Below are 14155 nucleotides of genomic sequence, written 5' to 3'. Positions count from 1 at the left end.
ATATATATATATATATATATATACATATTATATATATATATATATATATATATATATATATATATATATATATATATATATATATATATATATATATATATATATATATATATATATATATATATATATATATATATATATATATATATATATATATATATATATATATATATATATATATATATTTCATTGATTAAAACAAATCACAATCTTTTAAGGTATGTTTAAGCTATGTTATAGCCATTCAATTAAACCTGTCAATCCTAGTTTTTTAACTGTCTTATACTCGCGTTGAGCTCCTTTGGTTTTGGGGATTACAAAATCGCTTATAAAGCCTCTTTTTATTATTTTTCTTTGATTTAAAATAATTGTCTCACCGTTTAGATGTGTGTTCAGGGTTAATATTTTGTTGAAAAAGGAATCTTTTTCCAATATTTTTCGTTCTAGAGGAAACAACAACATAAAAAATCATAAACACACCCAAATATTTTTAGCTATATTTACATTATACGTGGTGTTAATTTTGTTTTTTAAAAAAACATCTAATAAGAATTAACATGTTATAGAGCCTGCGGTCATTAAAGGCAATGATTTGTGGAAACGCTATTTAAAATTTAAGGAGAGTTAATTAAATCCGTGTACGTGTTAATATATACGCTTTAACTTTTGCCTGTATATCAGTATCAGTTATTTTTTTTTAGGAAAATATTATCAAAAATGCAATATGATAAAAGGTAAAATACAATTATGTAAAATTAAAAAATGTTACGTTTTTAATTTTTTTTATATTTTCTATTAGCATAAACTTAACTTGACATTGGCTCTTTCTTTCCCTACAATTAAAGGTAGTTTCCGTTGTCAAAATGTTGCATCTTTTGTAACAAAATATCTGACAGAATACTTATGTAATATGATATGCTTACTTTTTATAGTAAGTTTCAAGTTACATACACTCAATGTACGGTATGTCAGGATAAATTACCTTAGTAAGTGCAATGTGTCGATTTATATTAACGCAATAACTTCCGACATAAAAGTATCAACAGATTCTGTTTGCAAGTCACGTACAAATAATGGCGCCAAGATGAGGTATTAGCTTTTTGTTACTCTAAAATTTCTTTTTGGTTAAGATGCATTGCCCTTTTTTCTTCTACTTTTTAAACTTCGTCCCGATAAACGAATTCTTGAGGTGAGTTGTTGAGAAAGTTTATACGTGAGATGTTTCTTTTTTTCATTTTTTTTTCAAGGCTGATGACCTGATAGTATCATGAAAATAAAAGCTCACGACCTATTACTTCATAGGTGAAAAAAAAAACTGGTTTACCTTAGTTCTGTTGAATTCCGGAAGCAGTAAAAGTGGCCTCTTGATTTGTTAAGTCTGTCAGAAGAAATAATTTGACTCGTAAGGATCATATGAAACTTATCCTACTCTTCAACAGCGGAAAAGGTGTGGTGATGTTAAACTCCCACATGCCAAATAATTTATTGTTAAATAATTATACAGCATTGCATTGAAGTAGATTACATTGTTTTGACAAAGAAAGTTCACGCCTTCTCAAATTTTTTGAGACTGTTTACAATTACAAATATACATATTGAAGAAATTGCGAGCAGAAATCCAATATTGACATTTCTAAAAGTTGAATATAGATGACAGCAGAATTCCCGTGATAGTTGTTCCGATTGTCTTTAGGAGAAAATAAAATAAGTAATTTTAATAAAAAAATTGGTATTTTGATAGTGTCGAGACTATAAAAGCTCACTACCTATTACTTTATGGGGAAAAAATACCGGTTTATCTTGGTTTTGTTGATTTCCAAAAGTAGTAAAAGGGGCCTTTTGATTTGTTAAGTCTGTCTAGGGCAATAATTGGACTAGTAAGGTAAGGATCATATTAAACTTATCATATTCTTCAACAGCAGAAAAGGTGTGGTGCTGTTTTTCACTCACATTCTAAATAGTTTACAGTAAAATAAGTTTAAGATATTGAAGCATATTTCATTGTTTTGGCAAAGATAGTTCAGACCTACTCAAGTTTTTCAGACTATTTTCAATTATAAATATATATATTGGAGAAATATAATTCAGCAAGCCAATATTGAAATTTTTTAAACATATGCAATACTGCTAACGTAGATGCTAGAAGAATTTTCGTGATAATTATTTTGATCATCTTTAGGAGTTTGATTAATAGATATTCAATTATTTATTTTGATAATTTATTTATATAAATGTGATACTTTTCTATAAAACCATTAGTTTTCTGCGATAGGAAATATATCTTTTTTAATCCTCGTTTGAGAACATCACTTCATTATGATAGTAGTGTTAATGTCATGAATCATATCTCCTCTCTTGAAAAAAGAAAAAAACTTGAAAGAAAATAAATCCAGAAGACAAGCGAACTCCTGGAACAAGTATCAGGAGAAATGTCTTCTTAGAGGATTGATCGACTGAAATGAACTCTTTTTTTTTTTTTTTTTTTTTTTTTTTTGTGTTGCATGGAGAGAAAAAGCATTAAAAACCTCCTGCTGTTAACCTACCGACAATCTTACTCTACTCTGGCCTATGACCTATTTATCACTAAGAATAATTTATGTCCACCCTGAGGTAAGTGTCGGACGAGCGGAATCGGCATATCTTTTTTATTGGTAACTTTTTTTTTGAAAAGCATTCAAGTGAATTGCATGATCTTTCAGGACAGAATTTCTCAAACTGTTCTTATTAAGACTCATTAATTTTGGTTGCATACATACACTAATTCTTCAAAATAATTAGTTTATAAATCTAATACAAGCGTAGCATAGAGAGAATATTAAGACGAATACGAACTAGGCTTAACAGAGCAGAAAAAATCATACATGCTACTTGGCTTAAAGTAGCTGTAACTATTCTTCGCATTTAGTAACACTAATCTTTATAATTATTGTAAGCTAAGATACACGTAGGAGACAGTAAAGTTATTTTCACGAGAAGAAAGTAAAGTAAGAATCTTTAATTTAGGTTGTATACATACACTAATTCTTAAAAATAATTAGTTTACAAACCAAACATACGCGTAGCATAGAGAGAATATTAAGACAATTACGAACTAGGCTTAACAGAGTAGAAGAAATTATACATGCTACTTGGTGTAAAGTAGCTGTCACTGTTTTTTTGCGTTCTATAACACTAATCTTTATAATTGTAGTAGGCTAAGATACACATAGGAGACAGTAGAGTTATTTTTACGAGACAAAAATAAAGTAAGAATCATTAATTTAGGTTGCATATATACACTAATTCTTAAAAATAATTGGTTTATAAATCAGAAATAAGCAGAGCATATAGAGAGAATATTAAGACGAATACAAACTAGGCTTAACAGAGAAGAAGCAGATAGAAATTATTCATTATAGAATTATTTAATATAATTTACAGAGACTTGAAAACTAAAATATGCATATCTTTATTACACAACTAAAAACATCCATACATATTTCAATAGCGAACTTCAGTTTCTGTAGATGAAAAGAGGTATTTAAGATAACGAAAAACACTCGCCAGCTCGTTATTGATTGTAAACAATTACAGACGATAACCAAAAGTGCGCCAACATTAGAGTTTTTATTTCGGAATCGAAAATATTTATTGCACGTTGAAGGCGTTTTATCTTGGTGTAAATTTTTCCATTATAGGTATTTAGTGCTTTTTAAATTGTATAAGAACGTTAGCGATCTGACATTAACTTGAAAAAAAAAATTCTTTTACACAATTTTTAGAGTTCTTCAAAATCAAATTGATAATTCATCACGGTTTTTACCGTGTAAAAAAGCTTCAGATAAGCTTTAAATGGATGTATGAAACAGTTCAAAGAAAATGGAAGCGTTGAGAAATGATGCATAAGAAAATGTCTATCGCATAAGGCAGTCTTGTGTCACTAGTTATAAAATGTTCATTGTTTGTTAGAACTCCAAAAACTACCATGTAAATAAGCGTTTACGACTTCATGCCTGTATGTTGGTTTTAAGTTTGAATATAGTTAAGTGAGTTGAATCAACACTTCCTAGAAAAGAAAAGGCTCCGTTACCATAAACGATATATCTGATCCTTTAATAGTCCAGCAGTTTATGCTTGTTACGTCAGAATACTAAATTAAATCGCATTATTTTCACAAACCTCTTGATGACCGTCGGATGAGTGATGGCTTGCAGAAAAATGCGGATTGTATTCTTTTATTATTTAAAAACTTTGTATTTTTAATTTTTGTACCACATTTATGCTCATTTATGATAAATAATTTGCATATTACAATTTTAGAAGACCCTGTATTAATCCTTCAAAAGTTAAAAAATTGCATCAATGTGCTGCTGTAAATATGTTTAATAAAGACTAGATGAAAATAAGAACAATTCATTTTATTTACAAAAATGTTTATATACATTATTTTTTTTTATCTACAAAATATATTCAATTTACAAAATATGTATATTGCAATTACATACATGTCCAGCATAGTAAGTTTTATTACATGGCTTTATTCCTAAGTATCGAGAATATAATCATTTTTAAAATCATTAAATAGAATTTTAATTACGCGCTGAGTTTAATTTATACAATTGTTAAAAAACACGTTTAAAGAAGCAATTTTTTACTAAAAGAAATATACTAATAAATTTTTATTTTGGCTCCTATTGAAATAAATGAGGACTTAATACGGCAAGTATAGTAAGTGTCAAAAAAAATTTTTTTGTTTAAAGGCATAAAATCACCTGTTGTTGCATTTACAATATCTACGATTTTCCATCAATACGCATCTCTCATTAATCTATCATCCACCAAGTTAGTCAGTTGACATTTTCATTTGAAGAACAATCTTTGAAAGTTTTGGCATTTAATCTTTAACCACCTTTTGCTTATTTACTAGGCTTAAAATTTGGATTGATTTTCAATTGATTAGACTATTTTCTAATTTTTTTAAAAAAGGAATAATTGTTTTCAAATAAATTTTATCTTTATTTTGTTTAGAGAGGAGCTGATAAAAGTTGTAGAGCAAATAACCTTATTGCAAATAAAATAGTGTTGCTACAATTTAAGACCATCTTCGGTAAATGAATCTTTTAATTTTTATTAAACTTAATCTAATTATTCCAATTAAAAATAATGTTTCATTTTTTAACTGTAATAATTAATGATATCATTTTCTTATATTTTAGAATTCTGAAGCTGCATGTTAATATGTCAAACAAACTATTCCTTAATTTAAGTAATAAAATAGACAAAAAATGATTATTTACTTCCTGCACCGTAAAAGCTTCCGTTTCATATTACGGTAAAAATTACTGTCATCTTGGGTGCTGTATCTGTAAAATTCCTTTTTAGCATAAATTTTATACCGTAATTTTTACAGTAGTACTTATTTAATTACAGTGATTCAATGATTTTGCAGTAAATATTATTACACAGAAAATTGCGGTTCATCAGATTTTTTGTTCTGTAACTGATTTTAAATGGATTTCACGGTAAAAAGACACTCTGAGTGACGATACAAATTTATCGCAATTAGATCCAAAATTTCTTACAGTGTAATTATGTAAAACAGAAAAACAATCAGAATAATTTCCTTAAAATAAATTGTCATTGTAAGGGTTATAAAATTTTTAGCAAAAGAAATATTTTATATTTCTTAAAAAAAAATAAATTCTGTATCATTATCATAACACGTTGAAGAAAACGTTATCCTTTTCTCGAAAAATATCGAATGAGATAAATTCTTTTTGAAACTATATACTCAAAATGAGTTACTTTAAATAATTCTCTGGAAAGAATAAATTCTACCAAAGCCTAAATAGCTAATATAGCTGCTCTTACTATATATAATACAATTTAAAAAAGACAAATTTATTTTCCTAGGAATTTTTAATAAAAATGTGTGTTAGCTAGTGACTTTTTCTATCCAATCCACATATTCGGATATTTTTGTATAAACACCTGGTAGTTTCGGTCTTGCACAGCCGACACCCCAAGAAACTAAACCAACTAAGGTAGATCTTCCATTTTTTACTGCAGTCAAGGGGCCACCAGAGTCACCCTAAAGGGTAAAAAAAGCTTTGATTTAAAGTATTAAAAAATATTAATGAATTTCAATTGAATAAGCAGTTTTAAGAAGGGAACAGATACAAATATTGATGTTGAAATTGAAATTGATGTGAGTTCATGTTTAAAAGTATCAAAATGAATTCAGTGTGGATGGAAAATTCAAAACCCCGAATATATTTTAATCTAATGATCAAATTTTTAAGCAATAAAAAGCAATTTCAGTGTTTCAAACTGCAAAATGTGACTAAAAAAATTATGATTTTTTATTTCAAACCATTTAAAATAACTTGAAAAATTTTTAGTCATATTCATTTCATTGAATGAAATTGAACAAAAAAATTATCATTTGTATTCAATTAAAATAATTTTTTTTAAATTTTACTTTACATAAAAATTGCAGTTCCTAATTTTTTTTAAATAATCAAATTTCTGAGAATAAATTAGTTTTTAAATTGTCATGTTTTGAGAACTAAGCAATGGATTCCATGCAAAAAGTTTATATTTATCCATTATTAAAACAAACAAAAAATATAATGCAACTAATTTTCAGAAAATATTTTTTTGAATATTTTTATTTAAGTAGATGAGTTTTAAGTTTGAATGTAAAAAGTTTAAATCTAGATTAATTTCCCATTTATGGAAAAAACAATATTATTTTAAGATTTTTAAACTGACGACATGCTTTATTTCACATTTTCCAGTTACCTATATTTGGTAAAAATCGATAAAAAGTTTTTTACCTGTATGTTAAAATCCAATCTTTATCTAAAAAGCTATTTAAGTTGTAATGTTTTTTTTTTGTACATTGTAGAATGATTTTGTTTCATCATTAATAAAAAGTATGTATCATACAATACAGTGTTTTTAGAACGTATAAATTGGTAATTTTGAAAAAGGAGACAAAATGTTTGGATTTTCTTTTCTTTTTTTTTAACTTTCTAATCCTTTTTCTTCATTTTTATAGAATTGCTTTCATTTTTACCGAAAAAAAATTTTTTTTTCCCCTCAGATTTCAGAGTGAATATGCTATTTCTTTGGAGGCCACTTAAATGGTCACTAAAAAAAAAAAAAAAAAAAAAAAAAAAAAAAAAAAAAAAAGAAAGAAGGAAAGAAAAGAAAGAAGAAAAAAGCAGTAAAACAGTTTTAGAAAAAATTGCGGAACAGTGTTCGTCTGCAAACACTGGTTCAAATCCCGTTATCCAATTTCTAAAAGTTCTCTGATTTAACTAGAGGAACTGAAAATGCGCAGCAATTGAGTCGAATTAATAATTGTTCTTCCTATTATCTTGGCAATAATGTTACACTTGGGACCATGTTCTTGAGAGTAATAGCGTATCTTTGTACATCTTAACATGCAGAACGATCCTTTCAGTACTTATTCAGTAATTTAAGAAATGTTTCTAATGGTTTCGGAGACGATAAGTTTGATGAAGGATAAGCATATAGACAAATTGCAGTTAATCCAAATTGTTAATTCAAATCAATTTAATACAAATTGTTTGAGTATGAAATTCAAATCAGATGAAAGATATTTGAAAAATAATAATCTGTTTAATGACCACATTAAACGAAAATAGAAATTAGTAAATTTTCTATTTTTTTGATTAAATGATTTATACTTCTATCTTAATATTTAACAATCCCCCTTAAAAGCAAGATGAGGCAAAAAGTAATTGGGGAAACAACTTTCAAAGTTGAGTAGAAATAACAATTATAGAATTTCATAAATAATACTTCCACTCTAGTTTGAAAGTATAATTAATAATTAATTAATAAAATAATTAATAAAATGATTATAATTGATGAAATAGTAATTTGAGCAATAAAAAGCATTTTTGATTTAGCTTTGTAATAACAACTGTAAATTATGTATTTATTAATAAGTGCATGTAAGTAATACTTGAAATATATTTAATAACCATTAAAAAACGGGTACATAACTCACGTAGCTCCATTGGTTGCATAAGCTACCTCCGTTACTTTGAGTAACTAAGTTTATACGCTAACAGTATGTGCCGTAACAAATATTTATTATCTTTAAAATCAAATGGCTTATTCAAAAAATTGTATTGATTTCAATCTGGCACTTAGAAATTATACTAAATTTTGTTTTAAGAATTTTAATGAGATAAATACTTTATACTTACCAATACCAAATCATTTTCCGCAGTAATGGTTTTGCCATAGACATTTAAAATTATAAAAAATAAAAAACTTACCTGCTACTTTGAGGTAAATCTTTGCGGAGCTTACCATTTAAAGTAATTAGTAATACATATCAATAGATGAGTATATAAGTAATGAACCATGAATGAAAGCATTTGTTTTAAGTTTGAACCATAATATTGTCCTTATTTTAATGATAATATCGAGCAAATTTGTTTAATCTGAAAATGTCAAACTGACCAAAGAGTGTAATCTATTTGAATCAATAATATTGTGAAGAAGCTGGTTTTGTACTATAATATGGTTCAAAGGAAATCAATATTTTATATCAGAAATAGTATATAAATACTTGTATAAAAACATAACTAATAAAAAATTTATTAATCTTTTTGGATATTTATAAATTTGGATAGTTGGGAAATAAAAAAATCACATTTATGGAACTACCGATAAAAAATTTTTTTTTAGTAAAAATACCACTAGATCTACAAGAAATAATAATGCTAAATATAGAAATAAAACAACTAAATGTAAAATAATTTTTTCACAAATTGAAGTTATCTTCTTTCTTTTTAAATAACTTTAATCTGATTGAAAAAAATTATATTTGTTTTTGCACACATTCTTACTTAAAAATGAAAAAAATAAAACATGAAAGGGAAAAAAAAATCGAAAAAAAAAAAAAAATCAAAGGATTTCATGTAAAGCTACCGAAAACAGTGTAAAAAGAAAACAACAACTAATATAAAGTTTAACTAACGGCCAAAATACATAATGTAATGGGCTTAAGCTATTGTGTTGATATGTGAATGGGCTTAAGCTATTGTGTTGATATTGTGTGATCCTTCTTCCCTGGTCTGTTGTGAGGTCACTTAGTGGCGTTAAAATGAAATGTTTCAAATTCTCTTCCAAGAGATCAGCTAAACAAGACAGTATTTTAAATTTTTATACCTAAGTTAAAAAGCCTAGGTGTTGGTATTATTAGGAGGAAGAATAAAACTTTTGAACTAGTAAAGATTTGATTTTATTAGAATAGCAATTCATATTAATACGAAGGAGAACGTTTTTGTCAAGTTACGGTTTTAAGGTAAGCTGCCAATGATCTAAGTTGTAGACAGATAAGCCTTGGCAACTTTTCCGAAGACTTTTCTTTCTGTATTCAGTGACAATTCGTGATACAAAATATAATTCATCATTGCTTCTTTTAGTATTGCAATATTTTTATACGATTGCATCCGATGCCAAAGTTGTCCCAGTTCAATGGTTTATATGGAGCAATATTATTTAAAGTAAAAGTTAAGTTTCATTTTCTGTGCTTCTGCCTTATTTAGTAATCCCCCTCAGTTTGTTCCTATCATTAGAAATTCCTTGTCAGATATTAAAGTCACATTACTGCTTATGAGATAAGTAACATTTTTATAATGTAAAGAACAACTTTAAATAAACTTTATATAATAATCATATAATATATTTTCTGTGCTTCTGGCTTATTTAGTAATCCCCCTCAGTTTGTTCCTATCATTAGAAATTCCTTGTCAGATATTAAAGTCACATTACTGCTTATGAGATAAGTAACATTTTTATAATGTAAAGAACAACTTTAAATAAACTTTATATAATAATCATATAATATATTTTCTGTGCTTCTGGCTTATTTAGTAATCCCCCTCAGTTTGTTCCCATCATTAGAAATTCCTTGTCAGATATTAAAGTCACATTACTGCTTATGAGATAAGTAACATTTTTATAATGTAAAGAACAACTTTAAATAAACTTTATATAATAATCATATAATATATTATAACCAGCTTTGAGCAGCCGAGTCCTTTTTGGGCTTACATCTGTCAGTCAGTAGCCTTGCAATTCTGAAGTCATCATAGAAAGCAAGGGAACTCTTAGATGAAACTTCGGAAGAAACTGGCCTTTGTAGAGGGCTTTTTTATGAAACTAACTCACATTTGCTTTGCATGGAGTGGAAAACTATATAAACCTCCCAAGGTTACCCAGATGGCAAGAGGGTTCTAACTCGTGATTATGTCTACCGCAGAGAATATTTTATGTCAGTACTGAGGTCATTGTAAATAGGGAGCAATATTTGTACCGACCAGCCGCCATTGGGATTCGTACTTGGATGATCTCATTGAGAGGTCAATGCTTTATCGCCGGAGTCACCACAGTTTCTAATGCAAATTTTGTCAGCATATAAGAATAATGTCCACATAAAGGTCAACCTAAAAAGTCTTTACTAGTATTTAGATCTGGTATTGTATCTCTTTTTTCATTAAAGTGAAATCATGTTAAATATTATTTGTTATATATAAATAAAGTATGGTTATTCTTGTTATGAGGTAGCCTAACTCATCTTTAAGGGGAACACTCACATTTTCAAAGATAATTGCAAGGTGTTAATATTAGAACGCATTGTATTTAGGGTTAAGATACTGAATCATTGTGATTTCATAGTTGTGAAGTTTTTGTCAATACTTAAGTTGACTCTTTTTACATTAGGATTTAATTTCGATGAATTTTGAATTCATATCAACAAATGTACCGTAATTAGCCTAAGCAATTTTCACATTTTGCTAAATAATGTCCTACCATGTCCAAAATTAATCTCTAGAAAGAAAAAAAGTTAAAAATTTGCTTCAATTTAGAGAAACATAGTCTGGTTACAAATAGGGAAATTGCATGCATGTATTTGGCTGCGACGTGAAAAACTTTAAATTTCTCTTTCCATTAGATTTCCCTTTTAGAGTTTCTCTATTGACAGGTGTGTTTTCCTTTCGGCTTTATATTTTAGTTTTCAGCAATTTAATTTTTACATTCAAAACACCTTTAATCATAATTCCTAATGATCTATATATTTCAAAATAAATTTCATTGAAGTCTAAAATAATAGCTATATTTCCACTCTCAACTTAACATACCTGGCACGAATCTTTACCTCCTTCTTTAAAACCAGCGCATACCATAGTTGGAAAAATTGTTTCTTTTCTTCCAATGCTTTTATACCATTCTTGGCACTCATTGTGGTCAATCACTTGAAGTTCAACTTTTTGAAGAATTCCAGGAGAGTCTCGAACACCTAAATCAAAACCATTATTTAATATAATTTTTGACGAATTGCTTAATTTAAATTTATAAAGATGCATGTTTGAGGATAAAATCAAAACCCTGATTGGATTATTTTACAAAGATACGATCTAAATGGTTCAAGGATCAGATCATAAATATCTCAATTGATTTGCACAAATGATTAATTAAATTTCCGTAATTCATACTTTTGGAAAAGCTATGCAAAGAAGAATCATCTTGAATAACTTTTGTTTTAATCCTCAATTTGAATTACTTTTTAATGTAACAATCTTAATTGTTTGGAAGGGTGACCTTGAGAATATTAATAAGTGCTAAATATTAATTAAGATACGAAACCAGGCACAGAAACGTACTTTTCCTGCATAGTTATATTTTTTTGAAAGATTTGGATATCAATCTCCCAAAATAGAAAGATAGTCGCGAATTAGTAAATATGATTTCAGTACTTAAATTTAAAAAAATCTGGTCATATATTTGGCCCCATATTTCTTTCATATTTTTTTTTAACTCAAAACATAATTTTTAAATTACTTAAAAATGATTTGAAAATTATTCTTACTAAACTTGCTGAAATTTTATTAAGTTTTTATAATGGAATAAAATTTTGCACACAGCTTTTTCATTAGTTCCAGAAACAGCTAGACAGCCTGTCAAAAATAGGGTGTAAAGTAAATTTTTTGACCAGTGACAAATATTATTGGCAGATACAAAATTTTCCAAATCTGAATGGCCCAAAAGAGCATTGGGCTTACCGGAATTGAAAACACAAAAGCAATTTATTGTAAGATAAATTTCTGGCAAGAACTAGAACTGACCACGAGGGACAATTTATAGGAAAGGTTTTGCAGTTGTTTGCCAAATTATTTTATGAAAATATTTTATTTTTATATGACTTATATAATTATTTTCAACTGGAAATAGGCACTTTAGCGTATAAGAATTGGAAAAACTGGGGCTCTGTAGCGTAAGAGATTGTCTAGAATTAATTTTTTTTCAATCACAGAGAATGTTACAATTCAACCATCATATATGTCGTTTCAGTGTTAAGTGAACTCCAAGAGAAGAAAAGAATTGATTCTCTAAATTATCTATGTGAATTTTTTATTTTGAGAAGACAATGAATATTTTGTGGCATTTTGAATTGTTTTTAATAGTACAAGGTTTAAGAACAAATGTGTTCCATAGTTTTTGTCTGATATTTTCATTTAGGGGAGGGCTTTATTTCTTAGCTGTTATAATATGTATGTTTTATGAGATGTTATGTAAAACGCATTTTTAATTATTTTAAGCAATTATTAAAGTAAGTCAAGGATTATTATAACTATTTAAATGTATGATAAAAAAGTGTCTTGAAAATACCGTTTCGATATTTACATTCGAAAAATATTTTTCCAAAATTAATTGGTAGATGAAGAATTTTTAAACAAAAATAAGGGCTGAAATTAGAAAAGTCAAAACTCCTATATTTCTGAAATATAAAAATGATACTACGATTCAAATGAGTGTAAGATATACTTTGTGCTACTTATGAATAAAACAAAACAACGTGAATCTAGCACAGATAATGTACAGAATATTATAGTTTCAGTTCAATAAACTAGAACTTTCCTCAGTTTATTATACAGACACTTAATCAGATTCTTAGTCTATTAATTAGGAAAGTTCTTGTTAATAGAATCAAAGCTATAGTATGTCCATTTCTGTATTTTAATTTGTGCATTATTTACATTGTTTTGCTTTATTCATAATACTACGACTTGATAGCTCCGGGCGTAAAAAATGTTCTGTTTTTTTAAACAGAATATTAAGATTGAAATCGAAATTTTTTTATTGAAATATGTGTTTACCACATAAATATGTGGGAATGAATTAAAAAATGTCCAAATGTGAAATTAACTTCGAAATGATATGAAATTAAATTGAATTGAAAGCTGAATTTTTCGCACAGCACTTCAACTAAAAAGTGATAATATGCGGACCATTCAGCATGTTATTTTATTAACATTAATAACTTATATGATATTGTTAGGATATTCATAGTAAAAGTTATAATTCACATAGTTGTGAAAGATAAAAATAAAAACCCGTATTCCCTTACTTTTAACATTAATTGAAAAAAAAAACACTATATAGTGTGATGTATATAACTGTTAATAACTAAGACAGGAATTTATATTATTACTTTTCAATATTTTTATATTTACAATATTATCAATATTTAATTATGGTAATTAATAAATGATTTTAAAAATCATTATAATTGTTTAAGCATTAATTTAAATTTTAATTATTATTTAGACATTCATAAATTAAATAAAAGTTGTTTTACTAAACAAACTTTATGTTTAATTAGTAGATGAGTGAAAAAATTCGGACGCAATTTTTATATTTTTAATATTGATGAATGCATATTTTAAAATTATATAGGAAGATCAAAAATAAATATATTTACCATATCGTGTTCGACCCCAACCGGTAACAGTAGCCTTTTGACCAGAAAAATCTTCGCTGTAGTGTGGCAGGCATACTGGAATCACGTGTCTTCGGAATCGTACAGGTCGTTGCAGTTGTAAAAGAGCAATATCATGTTGATAATTAGAAGGATTATATCCAGGGTTTACAACTTTTCTCCTGACATTCATTTCTTCATGCGCATATTTCTCCGTTGTTTGTTTGATGTCATGTTCTCCCATGCGAACTCTCAGCCCATTTGTCTGAGTTCTGCAAAAACAGTAAATCAATTATAATAATATTTTTTTAGCTATGCACAGAAATCATGCTTTGAAAAATTTCACATTATTAAAATTTACAAAAG

At 27.2% G+C, this 14155-nt stretch overlaps 1 protein-coding gene across 1 annotated transcript in view; it reads right to left on the bottom strand.

The window, feature by feature from the left end:
• Positions 1-4381: 4381 nt before the first annotated feature.
• LOC107438529 (trypsin-1) overlaps positions 4382-14155 on the bottom strand; it is a 65413-nt gene continuing 55639 nt past the window's right edge. The window contains exons 6-8 of the mRNA XM_043040643.3: positions 13793-14061; positions 11172-11329; positions 4382-6070 (exon numbers count right to left, since the gene is read on the bottom strand). Coding sequence (XP_042896577.1) covers positions 5915-6070; positions 11172-11329; positions 13793-14061 — 583 coding nt within the window. The 3' untranslated portion in view covers positions 4382-5914. The remainder of the gene's footprint in view (positions 6071-11171; positions 11330-13792; positions 14062-14155) is intronic.

The sequence above is a fragment of the Parasteatoda tepidariorum genome, chromosome 11 (genome assembly GCF_982258835.1).
Source record: "Parasteatoda tepidariorum strain Cologne lab strain chromosome 11, Ptep-v5.0, whole genome shotgun sequence".
NCBI lineage: Eukaryota > Metazoa > Arthropoda > Arachnida > Araneae > Theridiidae > Parasteatoda > Parasteatoda tepidariorum.
The sequence above is the reverse complement of the archived record's forward strand: the minus strand, read 5'-3'. Positions and strand labels throughout refer to the sequence as shown.